At 46.3% G+C, this 14,035-nt stretch overlaps 1 protein-coding gene across 1 annotated transcript in view; it reads left to right on the plus strand.

Moving 5' to 3' along the window:
* The first annotated feature begins 662 nt into the window (after window positions 1-662).
* The window catches only part of LOC147112042 (von Willebrand factor A domain-containing protein 3B-like), a 332,584-nt gene continuing 319,211 nt past the window's right edge, over window positions 663-14,035 (plus strand). The window contains 3 exon segments of the mRNA XM_085999537.1: window positions 663-968; window positions 2,900-2,991; window positions 4,910-5,160. Coding sequence (XP_085855663.1) covers window positions 734-968; window positions 2,900-2,991; window positions 4,910-5,160 — 578 coding nt within the window. The 5' untranslated portion in view covers window positions 663-733.

Raw genomic sequence — 14,035 nt, forward strand, 5'->3', positions numbered from 1 at the left:
GATATACTTGGGAATATTTATATCTCCCCTAGGCGAAGAGGTACTAAACTTTAGTTGAAAAAGTGTAACAATATAAAGCATAAGGCATGATACTTAAAGGATAAATTTCGTTAAGCTTCATTAAAATGCAAATAGTTTGCTTTGATTTGATTATTATAATTATTACTGTGTCACAATCGATCATTGTAATATACAATATTCCTTCATCGTTGCTGGGTCAAAATCCTGGAACTCCCTCCCTAGCAGCACTGTGGGAGTACCTTCACCACACGGACTGCAGCGGTTCAAGAAGGCGGCGCACCACCACCTTCTCAAGGGCAACTGGGGATGGGCAATAAATGCTGGCCTTGCCAGCGACGCCCACATCCTGCGAATGAATAATGAAAAAAAAATGATTGAAATGAGGTTACATTTTGTCCTGCACCACAAGTGCCACAACTATAAAGCTGTATTTGTTTCCGTCGTAAATTTGGAAAAAGTTAGTAAGTAAAATTTTTTGCAACCAATCTTTTCTGCAGTAACTACAAAATTTTATAAAATAGAATTTGAGGAATGCACAGAACCTAAGAAAATGTCTTCGTGCTCTGCAGTATTATTGGCATAGAGTACAACATTTGACTCATGGCATATTTTGCTGCATAAAATGTACCACAAACTTCTAAAAGTTAATGCAAATTCTTACGTAGTTGACATGTTTATAAGCCATTAATTGAAATATATTGTATTCGCAGAAATGATGTTTGATTTGAAGCACAGAGATAAGTCAGCAGAGACTAATTTGTATGATTTTAACAAGTTCAACCACAAGCAATTGAAAATGATGAAAATCCACGAGAAGCATTCACATTTTGAGCTTGACGTACGGGCTCTCCTTTCTTCATCAAAATGGCTTTGGCTTCATGGGCTCAAGAGAAACAGGCTGACCCTGCCTCAGATCCTGTCGCAGATTGGATTTAAACATAGGGAAGGTAACATTTATTGCATTGTTTGTCGAATGATACTAGCTCATTTTTGCACAGCTGTCACTTGATCAGTCACCTGCCATGTCACTTTAAAGAATGCAGGGCGTTGACATTTGCAGCCACTAAATGAAGTTGTTGATGTGCGGAATTAGTTTATGGCATGATATCTGCTTTGAAAATATTTCTATTCCTTTTGACTGTACTGCTTATATTTCATACTTAGAATGAAAGAAAATAGAGAACATTCTATTCCTAGGGCTGGAGAGGGTGGGGAATGGGCGTACAGCTTGTTGGGGGACCGGTGGGAGAGGGGGGACTGGTATGTGGAAAAGAGCACTGTTCTTCTGGGTTTCCACCCAGTTTAGCTTCAGCCCTAAATTCCACTGGGAGGGGGAGGGGGGAAGGTGAGTCTTCTGCCCCCACCCCTACCCACATCAAGGGCTTTTGTCGAGAGGGTATCGCGTTAATTCTTCCCAATAGGCTCTTGTACGAGCTGAGAGTTTAATAAAGTTGTGCTAAAGGTCCAGAAATGGCCCCCAAATAATAAATAAAGACATGCATTTATATAGCGCCTTTCACAACCACCGGATGTCCCAAAGCGCTTTACAGCCAATGAAGTACTTTTGAAGTGTAGTCACTGTTGTAATGTAGGAAACGTGGCAGCCAGTTTGCACACAGCAAGCTCCCACAAGCATCAGTGTGATAATGACCAGATAATCTGTTTTAGTGATGTTGATAGAGGGATAAATATTGGCCTGGACACTGGGGATCACTCCCTTACTCTTCTTCGAAATAGTGCCATGGGATCTTTTACGTCCACCTGAAAGAGCAGACGGGGCCTTGGTTTAACGTCTCATCTAAAAGACAGCACCTCTGACAGTGCAGCGCTCCCTCAGTACTGTACTGGAGTGATAGCCTAGATTTTTGTGCTTAAGTCTCTGGAGTGGGACTTGAACCCACAACCTTCTGACTCAGAGGTGTGGGCGCTACCAACTGAGCCACAGCTGGCACCTAAGGAAGCCAAATGCTGCCATAATAAAGGTCATATTTTGGAAGGATTGATTATCTTTATTATGGCAGCACTTGGCTTCCTTAGGAGCTGATCAAATAATATTGGACCTTTGTTTTTACCCCTACCAGGCCTCAGTCTTCCTCTAATGGAGTGGCATAATGGCGCTCTGACTTCTGCTGGCAGTTTGGGGGGTGGCTGACTCTGAAACACTCTAACAGACATAAGCCTTCCACCCCCAACATGCCAATGATGGGATGGTGTTGATGTCTTCCTCCATGGGCGATCGGGAGTTTCGCTCTGCAACATTTCCGCTGGCAGAGTGAGACTGCCAGAATTGCAGGGCCAGTGCCTCTAGCCCTGCACTAGGCAATCCTGCCTCTCTTTTTTTATTCATTCATGGGATGTGGGCGTTGCAGTCTGTGTGGTGATGGTAATCCCACAGTGCTGTTAGGGAGGGAGTTACAGGATTTTGACCCAGCGATGATGAAGGATCGGCGATATACTTCTAAGTCAGGATGGTGTGTGACTTGGAGGCGAACTTGGAGGTGGTGGTATTCCCATGCGCCTGCTGCCCTTGTCCTTCTAGGTGGAAGAGGTCGAAGGTTTGGGAGGTGCTGCCGAAGAAGCCATGGCGAGTTGCTGCAGTGTATCTTGTAGATGGTACACACTGCAGCCACGGTACGCCGGTGGTGGAGGGAGTGAATGTTTAAGGTGGTGGATGGGGTGCCAATCAAGCAGGCTGCTTTGTCCTGGATGGTGTCGAGCTTCTTGAGTGTTGTTGGAGCTGCACTCATCCAGGCAAGTGGAGAGTATTCCATCATACTCCTGACTTGTGCCTTGTAGATGGTAGAAAGGCTTTGGGGAGTCAGGAGTTGAGACACATGAATAATTTTCTCTTGGTAATCTCATTTATTTTGTGTTACAGATTTTGACTGTGGATTGCGAAAGTCTGTGTCATCATGTTACGGTGAAGGCTTGTTTCATCAATTCATGAGAAAAGATGGTAGTATTTACAATGTAAGTATGTGAATAACTGCATCAAAATACAGTAAGATGAGTAATTCTTTTTGTAAATCCCTGTTTGCACTTTTCTTCTTTTATATTCATACACCATTATCTATCATAAATAAAAACAGAAAATGCTGGAAACACTCAGCAGGTCAGGCAGCATCGGTGGAGAGAGAAACAGAGTTAATGTTTCAGGTCAAAGACCTTTCGTCAGAACTGGAAGAAGGTGGAGATGTAACAGAATGCCCACCTTGAAGAAATTCTGCTCTTCCCTCCGACAGGATTTCTGTTTGTCTTAAGTGGGCCTTTTTGGTGTATAGGTGTCAGCTGCATGGAAGGAGGCTATTGACCAAATCAGTGCAGCCACCCAGTTCCTTGAACCTGGCTGAAAATGAAGAAGTGTGTTGATACCAGAAGGAAGGTGAAGACGAGTGTGGTGCTACCTTCTGCACACATTTTTTGTGGGACCTATCAAGCATGGCACAGATTTGAGTTGGGAACTGCTGCAATCTCTTGGATGCACCATTTGAAGCATTGTGCAAAACCATTGCCCTTTTACAGATACTCTTTCATTATGCCAAAACTGCATGACACACTTTTCTTAACGGTGGAGCAGCAGCTGAAGAACTTCAAACAGTTGCTGGGGTTTTCAGGCTGAGGTGCTTCTCTGTTCTTAAAAGCTTTTCAGTGGGGTCAGCAACTATGGATGGAAACAATAGCCTTGTTCTCCTAAGAGCCATCCACCTAATATTTATTCTTCAAGTAATGTGGGCAGCATGGAATGCCACACAATGAACACACCATCTTGACTTAGAAGTATATCGCCGATCCTTCATCGTCGCTGGGTCAAAATCCTCAAACTCCCTACCTAACAGCACTGTGGGAGTACCTTCACCACACGGACTGCAGCAGTTGAAGAAGGCGGCTCACCACCACTTTCTCAAGAGCAATTAGGGATGGGCAATAAATGCTGGCCTTTGCCAGCCATGCCCACATCCCATAAACGAATTTAAAAAAAAATCATGGCTGGTTCCTGGATAATGACCACTGTTGCATGCAGTAATGTTTCTATGGCCAGATACCACCTGAACGTTAATTGACTCCAAACCCATTCTGTTCATGAGGGCTATATTGATATGAGGAGTCTTGATGCCTAGATGGATGCCATTTGCACTGGTTTGCACTTAGGGGGACCCCGTCGCCCAATTGTAGGTGACAGTTTCGCCTTGTATGCAGAGGCATGGCATGCAACTCTGCCCTTCTCAAAAGGAGAGGTGATGGAGCTGACCCAGTATTGGAAACAGATGTGTCCTTTTATGTTGGAGCCTATCTGAGAATCATGCAGTAGGGAGCTTATCTTGGGTTTATACCTTGGCATGCTTAATAGGAGCTTTTCATGGAAATAAGCATTCCTGTCTTTTTAAGTTGCCTGATTTTTCCCATCTGTCAAAGTATTTCTGTTTTTGGCTGATGCTGCAGCACGTCTTTCATTAAACCAGGGCTGTGAACCAAAGACAATATTTAGCTGCTTGGATGGAATATGACACTATATGCCATTAAATTGGATTGTTGGATATTCATTCCAGTTAAACATTGGACTCTTACCCCTGACAAAAATATAAAAGGAGTTATTTTCTCTTTCCTCATAGGTGATTAAATAGAAGATATGAAGCAAATAATGAAAATATCAACACCAGATATAAACAGGACCACTGGTGCATACTGCTGCAGTGCTATACTCACCCCAGCAATACATAAGTTACAGCTATGATGCAAGACTATTGCAGACCTAATTTAAACATTCTAACACTTGTAGCATTTCACCATTTTTCTACCAATTTTTGTAGAGGAGCCAAAATGGCTTAATTTCAAATATTTCGAGATATAATCGACAAAAATTGCCTTGTGTTTGTCTTCTCCTTTGCAGCTAACGGCCAGTAACGAACAGCTTCAGCAGTTTGCCGTCTCTCTGACTAGGGCAATAAGATTCTACCAGCAACGGCTGGAGTGGCTGACCAGTGGGAGCAAACAGCTCTTTGGTGTAATTCAGGAACGCTGCATCATTATCGTTTTAGACTTTGCCGCCATGTCTGAGAGCCTGTTTCACCTTTCTCGCGATGCTCTTTGCATGGTTCTCCAGGAGCAGGTGGCACTGATCAGAAAGGTTAATCTTATTAGGTGAGGAAAATGTCATTTGATTGACCCGACTGTGTCTTTTTTGAGATTCTGCATTGGTGACTTTATTCAGTATTTTATTATTGACTACAGATTTTGCAGTGGCTTGAAATGACAAGCAATGTCCTTATAAAGTTTATAAATAGCATGGATATAATTTTTTCCACTTAAAAGCAGGCTGTGAATCCTCATTTAGGAAAATCTTATCCCTGAAAGTAGAATTGGATTGTGCCCATTTCAGCTGTCATCACATTTTACATATTATTAAAAAATAGCAAGATAATTAAATCACTGATTCGGCCTCAGCTGGAATATTGGGGGGAAATTTAATGCCCAAAAAGGGGTGGGTTTGGGTAGGGTGGGATGTAAAAATTAAAAAAATCTCAAACCTAAACCCAACCTGCCTCCAACCCATCCACTTCCATCTTTAACGGAGGGGGGACGGGGCAGGCAGCCAACCTGCTCCCAGGAGGCGGGTTGGTTATTTAAATATTATAATGAGGCTGCGTGCCTCACATTTGATCTATCTTCCAGGTTTAACACTGGCTGGCGGGGTTTCCTGGGCCTCGGGAAACCCGGCAGCTAAAGGGAGGTGAGGACTGCTTCATGGAAGAGGAGTGCTCCCCCCACCCTGGCCCCCGAAGCGAACTTGCTTCCCCCTCCCCTCCCCAAGGATCGTCGAACCACCCCCCAGCTCCAGGATCGCTGATCCCCCCCTCAGAGGATTGCTGACCGCCCCCCAACAGATTCAGACTCACCCCTCCACGCTATCACTACCACAGTAGCAGGCTCCCTACCTGCTCCTGGGCTGGGGCTGCCTCCAAAGTGTTCCCCACCTGACAGGGAGCTAAGCCCGTCAACCTGGGCGGGGAACCTGCTGGAAAAAAAAGATGCACGTTGTACAGCATGCGGGGACCACAACTCCTCCCCAGCGCTCAGAAAACTCGCTGCAGTCAAGATCGGGTCATTGTGTCCAATTCTGGGCACCACACTTTAGGAAGGATGTTAAGGCCTTGGAGAGGGTGCAGAGGAGATTTACTAGAATTATACCAGGGATGAAGGACTTCAGTTATCTAGAGAGACTGGAGAAGCTGGGATTGTTTTCCTTAAAGCAGAGAAGATTATGGGGAGATTTGATAGAGGTGCTCAAAATTCTGAATGGTTTTGATAGAGTAAATAGGGAGAATCTGTTTCCAGTGGCAGGCGGATCGGTAACCAGAGGACACAGATTTAAGGTAATTGGCAAAAGAAACAGAGGGGAGATGAAAAATGTTGTAATGCAGCGAGTTGTTACGATTTGGAATGCACTACCTGAAAGGGTGGATGATGGATGTGGATTCAATAGTAACTTTCAAAAGGCTATTGGGTAAATACTTGAAGGGGAAAAAACTCCAGGGCTCTGGGGAAAGGGTAGGAGAGTGGGACTAATTGGACAGCTCTTTCAAGGAGCCGGCACAGGCACGATGGGCTGAATGGCCTCCTTCTGTGCTGTATGATTCTATGATAATGAACACAATTCACTGTTTTAACAATATGCAGGTTAGCAGCTTACTAGAGATGGTGGGGGGTTGGGGGGGGGCTGAAAATCCCCATGGGCGATGCATCCCAGCACTTACGCCAGGATGAGCCCTCCTGGGACCTCCGCCGATGACCCTGCCAAAGTTCACGGGGTTAGGGGGAGGTCCTAACAGCTTTGCTAAAGTGGTGAACCCAGGAATTTTATCCAAACGAACTAACCAACTTGTTAAAAGTAGTCCATTAATTTTTGTTCTGTATCCAGTAAACCTATCAGGAAAGATTGAACAGGGTAGGGCTCTTGAGTGTCAGCTGTGGCTCAGTTGGTAGCACACTCACCTCTGACTCAGAAGGTTGTGGGTTCAAGTCTCACTCCAGGGACTTTGAGCACAAGAAAAATCTAGGCTGACACTCCAGTGCAGTGCTGAGGGAGTGCTGCACTGTCAGAGGTGCCGTCTTTCGGATGAGACGTTAAACCGAGGCCCCGTCTGCTCTCTCAGGTGGACGTAAAAGATCCCATGACACTATTTAGAAGAAGAGCAGGGGAGTTATCCCCGGTGTACTGCCCAATATTTACCCCTCAATCAACATCACTAAAAAACAACAGATTATCTGGTGATTATCACATTAACAACAGATTATCTGGTCATTATCACATTAACAACAGATTATCTGGTGATTATCACATTGCTGTTTGTGGGAGCTTGCTGTGCGCAAATTGGTTGCTGTGTTTCCTACATTACAACAGTGGCTACACTTAAAAGTACTTCATTGGCTGTAAAGCACTTTGGGATGTCTGATGGTCATGAAAGGCGCTATATAAATGCAAGTCTTTCTTTCGAAAAGAGGTGTGACCTGATAAAGGTCTTCCAGATTATGAACGGGTTTGATAGGGTAGATGTAGAGAAGATTTTTCAACTTGCGGGCAAGATCAAAACTAGGGGCCATAAATATGAGTTAGTCACTAATAAATCCAATAGGGAATTCAGGGGAAACTTCTTTACCCAGAGAGTGGTTAGAATGTGGAACTCACTATCACGGGGAGTAGTTGAGGTGAATTCAAGGGGAAGCTAGGTAAGCATGAGGGAGAAAGGAATAGAAGGATATGTTGATGGGGTTAGAGGCGAGAGGTGTGGGAGGAGGCTCGTGTACAGCATGGAGCTGTTGGGCCGAAGGGCCTGTTTCTGTGCTGTAAATACTTTGTAAAAGCTGAAAACTAGGCTCGTGAAAGAAGACGCTTTTAAACCAGCTGAATTTTTCAACTTTTCTATAGATTCCAGCTTATTCCCAAATAAATCTGTACATTTAACCTATAGGAATGATTAATATGTGCCTTGGACCTAATCTCCAAGTCTCCATTAAGACCGGATATTCCATTTTTTAAGGGCTCCGGTGCACATTAAGGTGGGGATGATCAATGTAGAAATATACTGGACATGAACCCTCGATGTATGGTGCTGAACTTAACTTGTTCAAATGACCTACATTCATTAATCTGAATAACAGTAAGGAAATATTCAGCCAATCACCTAAACTGCAGCATTAGTTATTATTCATTTATCTTTTGACGTCCCAGAGATAAAGTAGTGAACGGTGCTGCCGAGCCATGTCTCTAACACTACTTTGCTTTTCAGGCTTTTGACATATTTATTAATGAGGCTGATGGAGTGGACACATCTAGTATCTAACCAGTGTAAAAGAAACTGCATATTGCAAAACCTGTCAGTTTACAGGCCTTTTACAGGAAATGCACCCTTATATGGGATGATTGGCCACTGACCTAGCAGACAGGTTGCCTTTTGTTTCCATGGGTTCTGGTGGATCATCAAAATAAAAGCCACAAATACAGAAAGAGACAAGACCTTCTGGAATCCTTTAATGGTGGCACATTACAGTTCTCAAATAACAGAAACTTCTGTCTTTAAAAATTGATTAGTATAAAATCCAAAATTGAGTTTTAACTCTGGCTTTCTTCCTACAAACCTTAATAAGGAACCCTATTAATTGCAAGGAAAAGTATGCATTGCTGTGTCATTTTACTAGAAGTTATGAACTGTAAAATTCCACAGTCTATTTTTGGGCTTTGCCTATGTACAACTAACTATATTTCTTGCTAAGGAATGCTCCCTCCCTAGCAGATTTAGTTTACATTTTGGCATCACTTGTTCTGCAACCCTTCATTGCTGCAAAAATCTCCCTCCTTCCTGTCAACTTCTGGGAGACTCCCCCAGCCCATTACCTTTATTATCGCATCACCCTTGCCAGATCAGGAAATCCTCATCCTTCGACGTGGAACACTTTCTGCCGTGGGAGCAGGTGGCCCTTGCAAGGACTGAACCTTAGAAGTAGACAGGTACCCTGAGCCCAAGCTTTATGTTGTCAGAAAGTCATGTTCAAAAATGTTAATCTAGGAAAGCAGGTGATTAATCCATTCTGCCTGCCTGTGTATCAAGGGAGCCATTGATTATGGCCTAGAAATTGGGTTGTGGCTTAGCCAGGGCTTTAGCGCCGGAAATTAGTGCCGGCGCTAAGTCCCCTGCGCGCGCCAAAAATTCAGTGGCGCCGCGCCCAAATGGCTGCCGGCGCTACTGAAGGGTCTTAGCGCCTGGAAAAGGGCGCTAACTGCCGTTTCGCGCCGCAATTCCGGCGCTGCGGCACCCGATGCGGTGCGGCAGGCTGGGGAAGTGCAGGCCTCCTCCTTCCGTTAAGGAGGAGCTGCCTGCACCCGGCCGCGGCCCGCGCAAATCTCCTCAAAAATGAGCCCGGCACCTCGGACAAGTGCCGGGCTTGCATCTGTTCCGGGGGTGGCGGGGGGGAGAAGTCCGGGGAGGGAGCTGCGGGCAGGCGGCCGGCGGGAAAGCGGCCGGCCGCCGCGCCTCCTTAAAGCGCCGGCGCAGACTCCGGCAGCACTCGTTTGCCGGAGTCTTAGTTGCGGCTGCCACTGGCGAGGCGGCCGCAACTGAATTTCGGCTTGGGGCCGGGTTACCACGGCAACCGGGACGCTGCGCACACCGATGACGTCATCGGTGCCGGCGCAGCGCTACCGGTCTACCGCCGCGGAAGGGCCCCAGGCAATTTAGGAACCGGCGCCAATTGCAGCGCTAGGCCCTCTAGCGCCGCAAAATCGGTGCTAAGGGCACTGAATTTCTAGGCCAATATGTTTTATTTATTGGCCTAGAAATTCAGTGCCCTTAGCACCGATTTTGCGGCGCTAGAGGGCCTAGCGCTGCAATTGGCGCCGGTTCCTAAATTGCCTGGGGCCCTTCCGCGGCGGTAGACCGGTAGCGCTGCGCCGGCACCGATGACGTCATCGGTGTGCGCAGCGTCCCGGTTGCCGTGGTAACCCGGCCCCAAGCCGAAATTCAGTTGCGGCCGCCTCGCCAGTGGCAGCCGCAACTAAGACTCCGGCAAACGAGTGCTGCCGGAGTCTGCGCCGGCGCTTTAAGGAGGCGCGGCGGCCGGCCGCTTTCCCGCCGGCCGCCTGCCCGCAGCTCCCTCCCCGGACTTCTCCCCCCCGCCCCCCCCCGGAACAGATGCAAGCCCGGCACTTGTCCGAGGTGCCGGGCTCATTTTTGAGGAGATTTGTGCGGGCCGCGGCCGGGTGCAGGCAGCTCCTCCTTAACGGAAGGAGGAGGCCTGCACTTCCCCAGCCTGCCGCACCGCATCGGGTGCCGCAGCGCCGGAATTGCGGCGCGAAACGGCAGTTAGCGCCCTTTTCCAGGCGCTAAGACCCTTCAGTAGCGCCGGCAGCCGTTTGGGCGCGGCGCCACTGAATTTTTGGCGCGCGCAGGGGACTTAGCGCCGGCACTAATTTCCGGCGCTAAAGCCCTGGCTAAGCCAAAACCCAATTTCTAGGCCATAGTCTTTAAATACAAGTCTAGAAATCTCTGTACAAATAACATTAACTATAGCTGAAAGCCTGAACTCCCAGCATAACAACACGCATTAACTCATTACATACAAGTTCTGCTTTAGAACTGAACATTTTTAACACAGTTCCTTAACTTAAAATGCATACCCATGTTTAAAAAAAAACTCATTCTTTAGATAAAGATTCAATTGAGCATCTACCATATAACTGGTCCTGATCTGTAAGACTTGGTTTGCATTGATTGGTTGCTATATACCCACTTTATAACTATATAATATATATACAGGATTAAATGGTTTTTTTTGCAACAAGATGTAGAATGCACACAACCTAGTAATCTTCAGAGAGAGCCATCTTTAATTTAGTACAGAGGATTTTTCCTGAGTGTTTTTTTTACAACAACTTGCTGTCAAGCAGAAAGTGACAACCTTGGTGTTAAAGGAGCATCAGCACAAACTTTAACACCAGATCACATTTCGAGGTGGATTAATCACAGTGAGTATCGTTTGTGTTGGGAGTATTTACAGTGTGCCTCTGGTTTGTTTTGGGATATTTTTGTCTGAATATCATGTTTGTTAAGTATTCATTTCATTTTGTCGATGCCTATCTTCTTCTTAGGCAGTCCCTCGGAACCGAGGATGACTTGCTTCCACACTAGAAATGAGTTCTCAGGTGACTGATGAGTCCAATGCGGGACCTACAGTCTCTGTCACAGGTTGTTGAGGGGGCAGGTGGGTGGGGTGCTTGGGTTGACGCGCACTCCTTCCGCTGTTTGCGTTTGCTCCCGGCGAAGAGACTTGAGGTGTTCGGCACCCTCCCGGATGCTTCTCCTCCACTTTGTGCGGTCTTGGGCCAGGGATTCCCAGGTGTCGGTGGGGATGTTGCACTTTTTCAAGGAGACTTTGAGGGTGTCCTTGAAGCGTTTCCTCTGCCCACCTGGGGCTCTCTTGCCGTGTTGGAGCTCCGAGTAGAGCGCTTGTTTTGGGAGTCTCGTATTGGGCATGAGGCCTATGTGTTGTGGTTTGTACTACATGTTTTCTCCATCGTGTGTTTTTGTTTATTATAGTAGAATTATGTCATCTGCCTTTACCGTGTCCTTTACCATGCAGAAGAGCAATGACACTGTACATACATTGAATTGTAAAGCAATACAATATGCTGTGTCCTCTATATTTAACGGAAAAAAGGATGAAAGATTTGCATTTATATTGTATCTTATCACGTCTCTTTAGAAACATTCCAAAGTATTTCACATACAGTGAATTACTTTGAAATACAGTTCCTGTTAAGTAGACAAATGATGTCATTTTGCATGGAGCAAGATCCCACACACAGCAAAGGATTTGAATCACCAGGTAATCTGTTTGAGGCAGGGATATTGGCCAGGCACTGGGAGGGTGTCTTCTTTGACGACTGCCTTGGTATTTTTTATGTCCACCCGAAGAGGCAGATGGGGCCTCAGTTTAATACCGCATCCAAAGGAAGCCCTCAAGAATGTGGCACTCCCTCAGTACTTCTTGCAATATAGTACCTGTATACTGTATTCGCTGCTCACGATGCGGTCTCCTCTACATTGGGGAGACCAAACGCAGATTGGGTGACCGCTTTGCGGAACACCTCCGTTCAGTCCGTAAGGGTGACCCCGAGCTTCCGGTCGCCTGTCACTTTAATTCACCGCTCCATTCCCACTCGGACCTCACCGTCCTTGGCCTCTTGTATTGTTCCACGGAAGCTCAACGTAAACTCGAGGAACAGCAACTCATCTTCCGACTAGGCACTTTGCAGCCTTCCGGACTCAATATCGAGTTCAACAATTTCAGATCATAACCTCGGCCCCTATTACTTTTTTACTTATAATTTTTTCCACCCCTTTGTTTTGGGTCCTCCTTTCCCCCCCCCCCCTCCTTTCCTTTTGTTTCTCTCTCTCACCTGGCAGCTGTCTCTTACCTGCCAGTACACTTCACACCTAATCTCAGCTGCCTTTGTCTCCACGGGCCTATTACCATCTCGTCTGGCTTCGAATACCTTTTATTGTCTCTTTTGTTCGATTGCAGCCTTGCCTTCGATCTATTTTCTTTTCTTTCCAGTTTTGAAGAAGGGTTTCGACCCGAAACGTCAACTCAAATTTCTCTCCACGGATGTTGGCTGACCTGCTGAGTTTTTCCAGCATTTTCTGTTGTTATTTCGGATTTCCAGCATCCGCAGTATTTTGCTATCGTACTACATTGAAGTGTCAGCCTAGATTATGTGCTCAAGTCCTGGAGAGGGCTTAAACCCATAAGCTTCTGACTGAGATGTGAGAGTGCTACCAAATGACTGAGTTAACTGGGTGGCATTCATGGTCTGTTGCGCTGTATGCTTGTGGTTTCATTTTTCTGACATTTATGAATTTCTACTTGTTTTGCCCGAGTTGAGAATGGCTGATCTTTTACTGGCAATTGACCCAATACATTGCTTTACGATTCAATGTATGTGTATTGCCATTGCTCCTTTGCACGGTAAAGGACAGTTTAGTAACGTGATGAATTTTGCTGGTCTTCACATCTTGTTCAATCACTCAGCCTTGTTACAGACGGATGAAGTTTACTTGATAGGAAGTGGAACAAATTACTGACAGACAATAAAAGATAAAAGTTAGAAATGGATGAGCAGCAGCACATATGGAACAAATGAGGCAGAAGCCTTCAGAATATTTATCAAGTACAGTCATCCTTTGTTTGAAACTGCTGCTTAATGATGGTTAGTGCGACAAATACTGAAAATAAAGTAGTGGCACTGCAAGTGAGGAACATTCAAATTTACAACCCCCGATTTTAACTCCGGGTGGGTGAGAAGTCCCCATGACGACGCCAACATGAGGCCCGGAACAGTTTAACTCCTGGGCCTCATTACCATGTTCCAGGGCCGACTCTCGCCCTAACTGCATGGGAATCACTAGGTGGCCCGTGAGTGGGAGTGGGATTTTGCACCGGGATCCCAAGGGAACAGTCCCCGGCATTAAGGTGAGTGTTGCAGGGGTGGGAGGTGAAAGAGTGGCGGGCGGTTTGGAGGGGATCGCGGTTGGGGGAATGAAACCCAAGATTTCCTTGTGGGCGAGGAAGCACTCCTGCTCCTCCTGGGCCACGAGGAAACCATATAAAAAATTTATTTTGCTTCTTTAGCTGGGCCTCTTCTGGCCACACTCTTGCTGGCTGCCAGGTTTCACTGGCAGCTCTGACAATCAGCGTGACTTACGCAATCACAAGTTAAAATGGCGTTGGAGTTCGAACTGCATCATAGGACCCCCGCCTTTTGTATATTTGAGGCTCTCGCCTGCCTCTGGCGAGCACTTCTGATGCCTCTGGAAACCCAGGAGTTAAAATGGCGACGGGTGGTAGAACGGCGTGAAGGTGGAGGTAAGAACGCAGCCCCGCTGTTAACCCCTCGTCTGCCACATTCCCGTCGGGTGCGGGAGTTTAAAGTTGGTTCTATAGAATCTGAGTTGTTTAAGGT

The sequence above is a fragment of the Somniosus microcephalus genome, chromosome 10 (genome assembly GCF_052327205.1).
Source record: "Somniosus microcephalus isolate GS21.2 chromosome 10, FLI_Smic_1.0, whole genome shotgun sequence".
In the NCBI taxonomy this organism is placed as follows: Eukaryota; Metazoa; Chordata; class Chondrichthyes; order Squaliformes; family Somniosidae; genus Somniosus; species Somniosus microcephalus.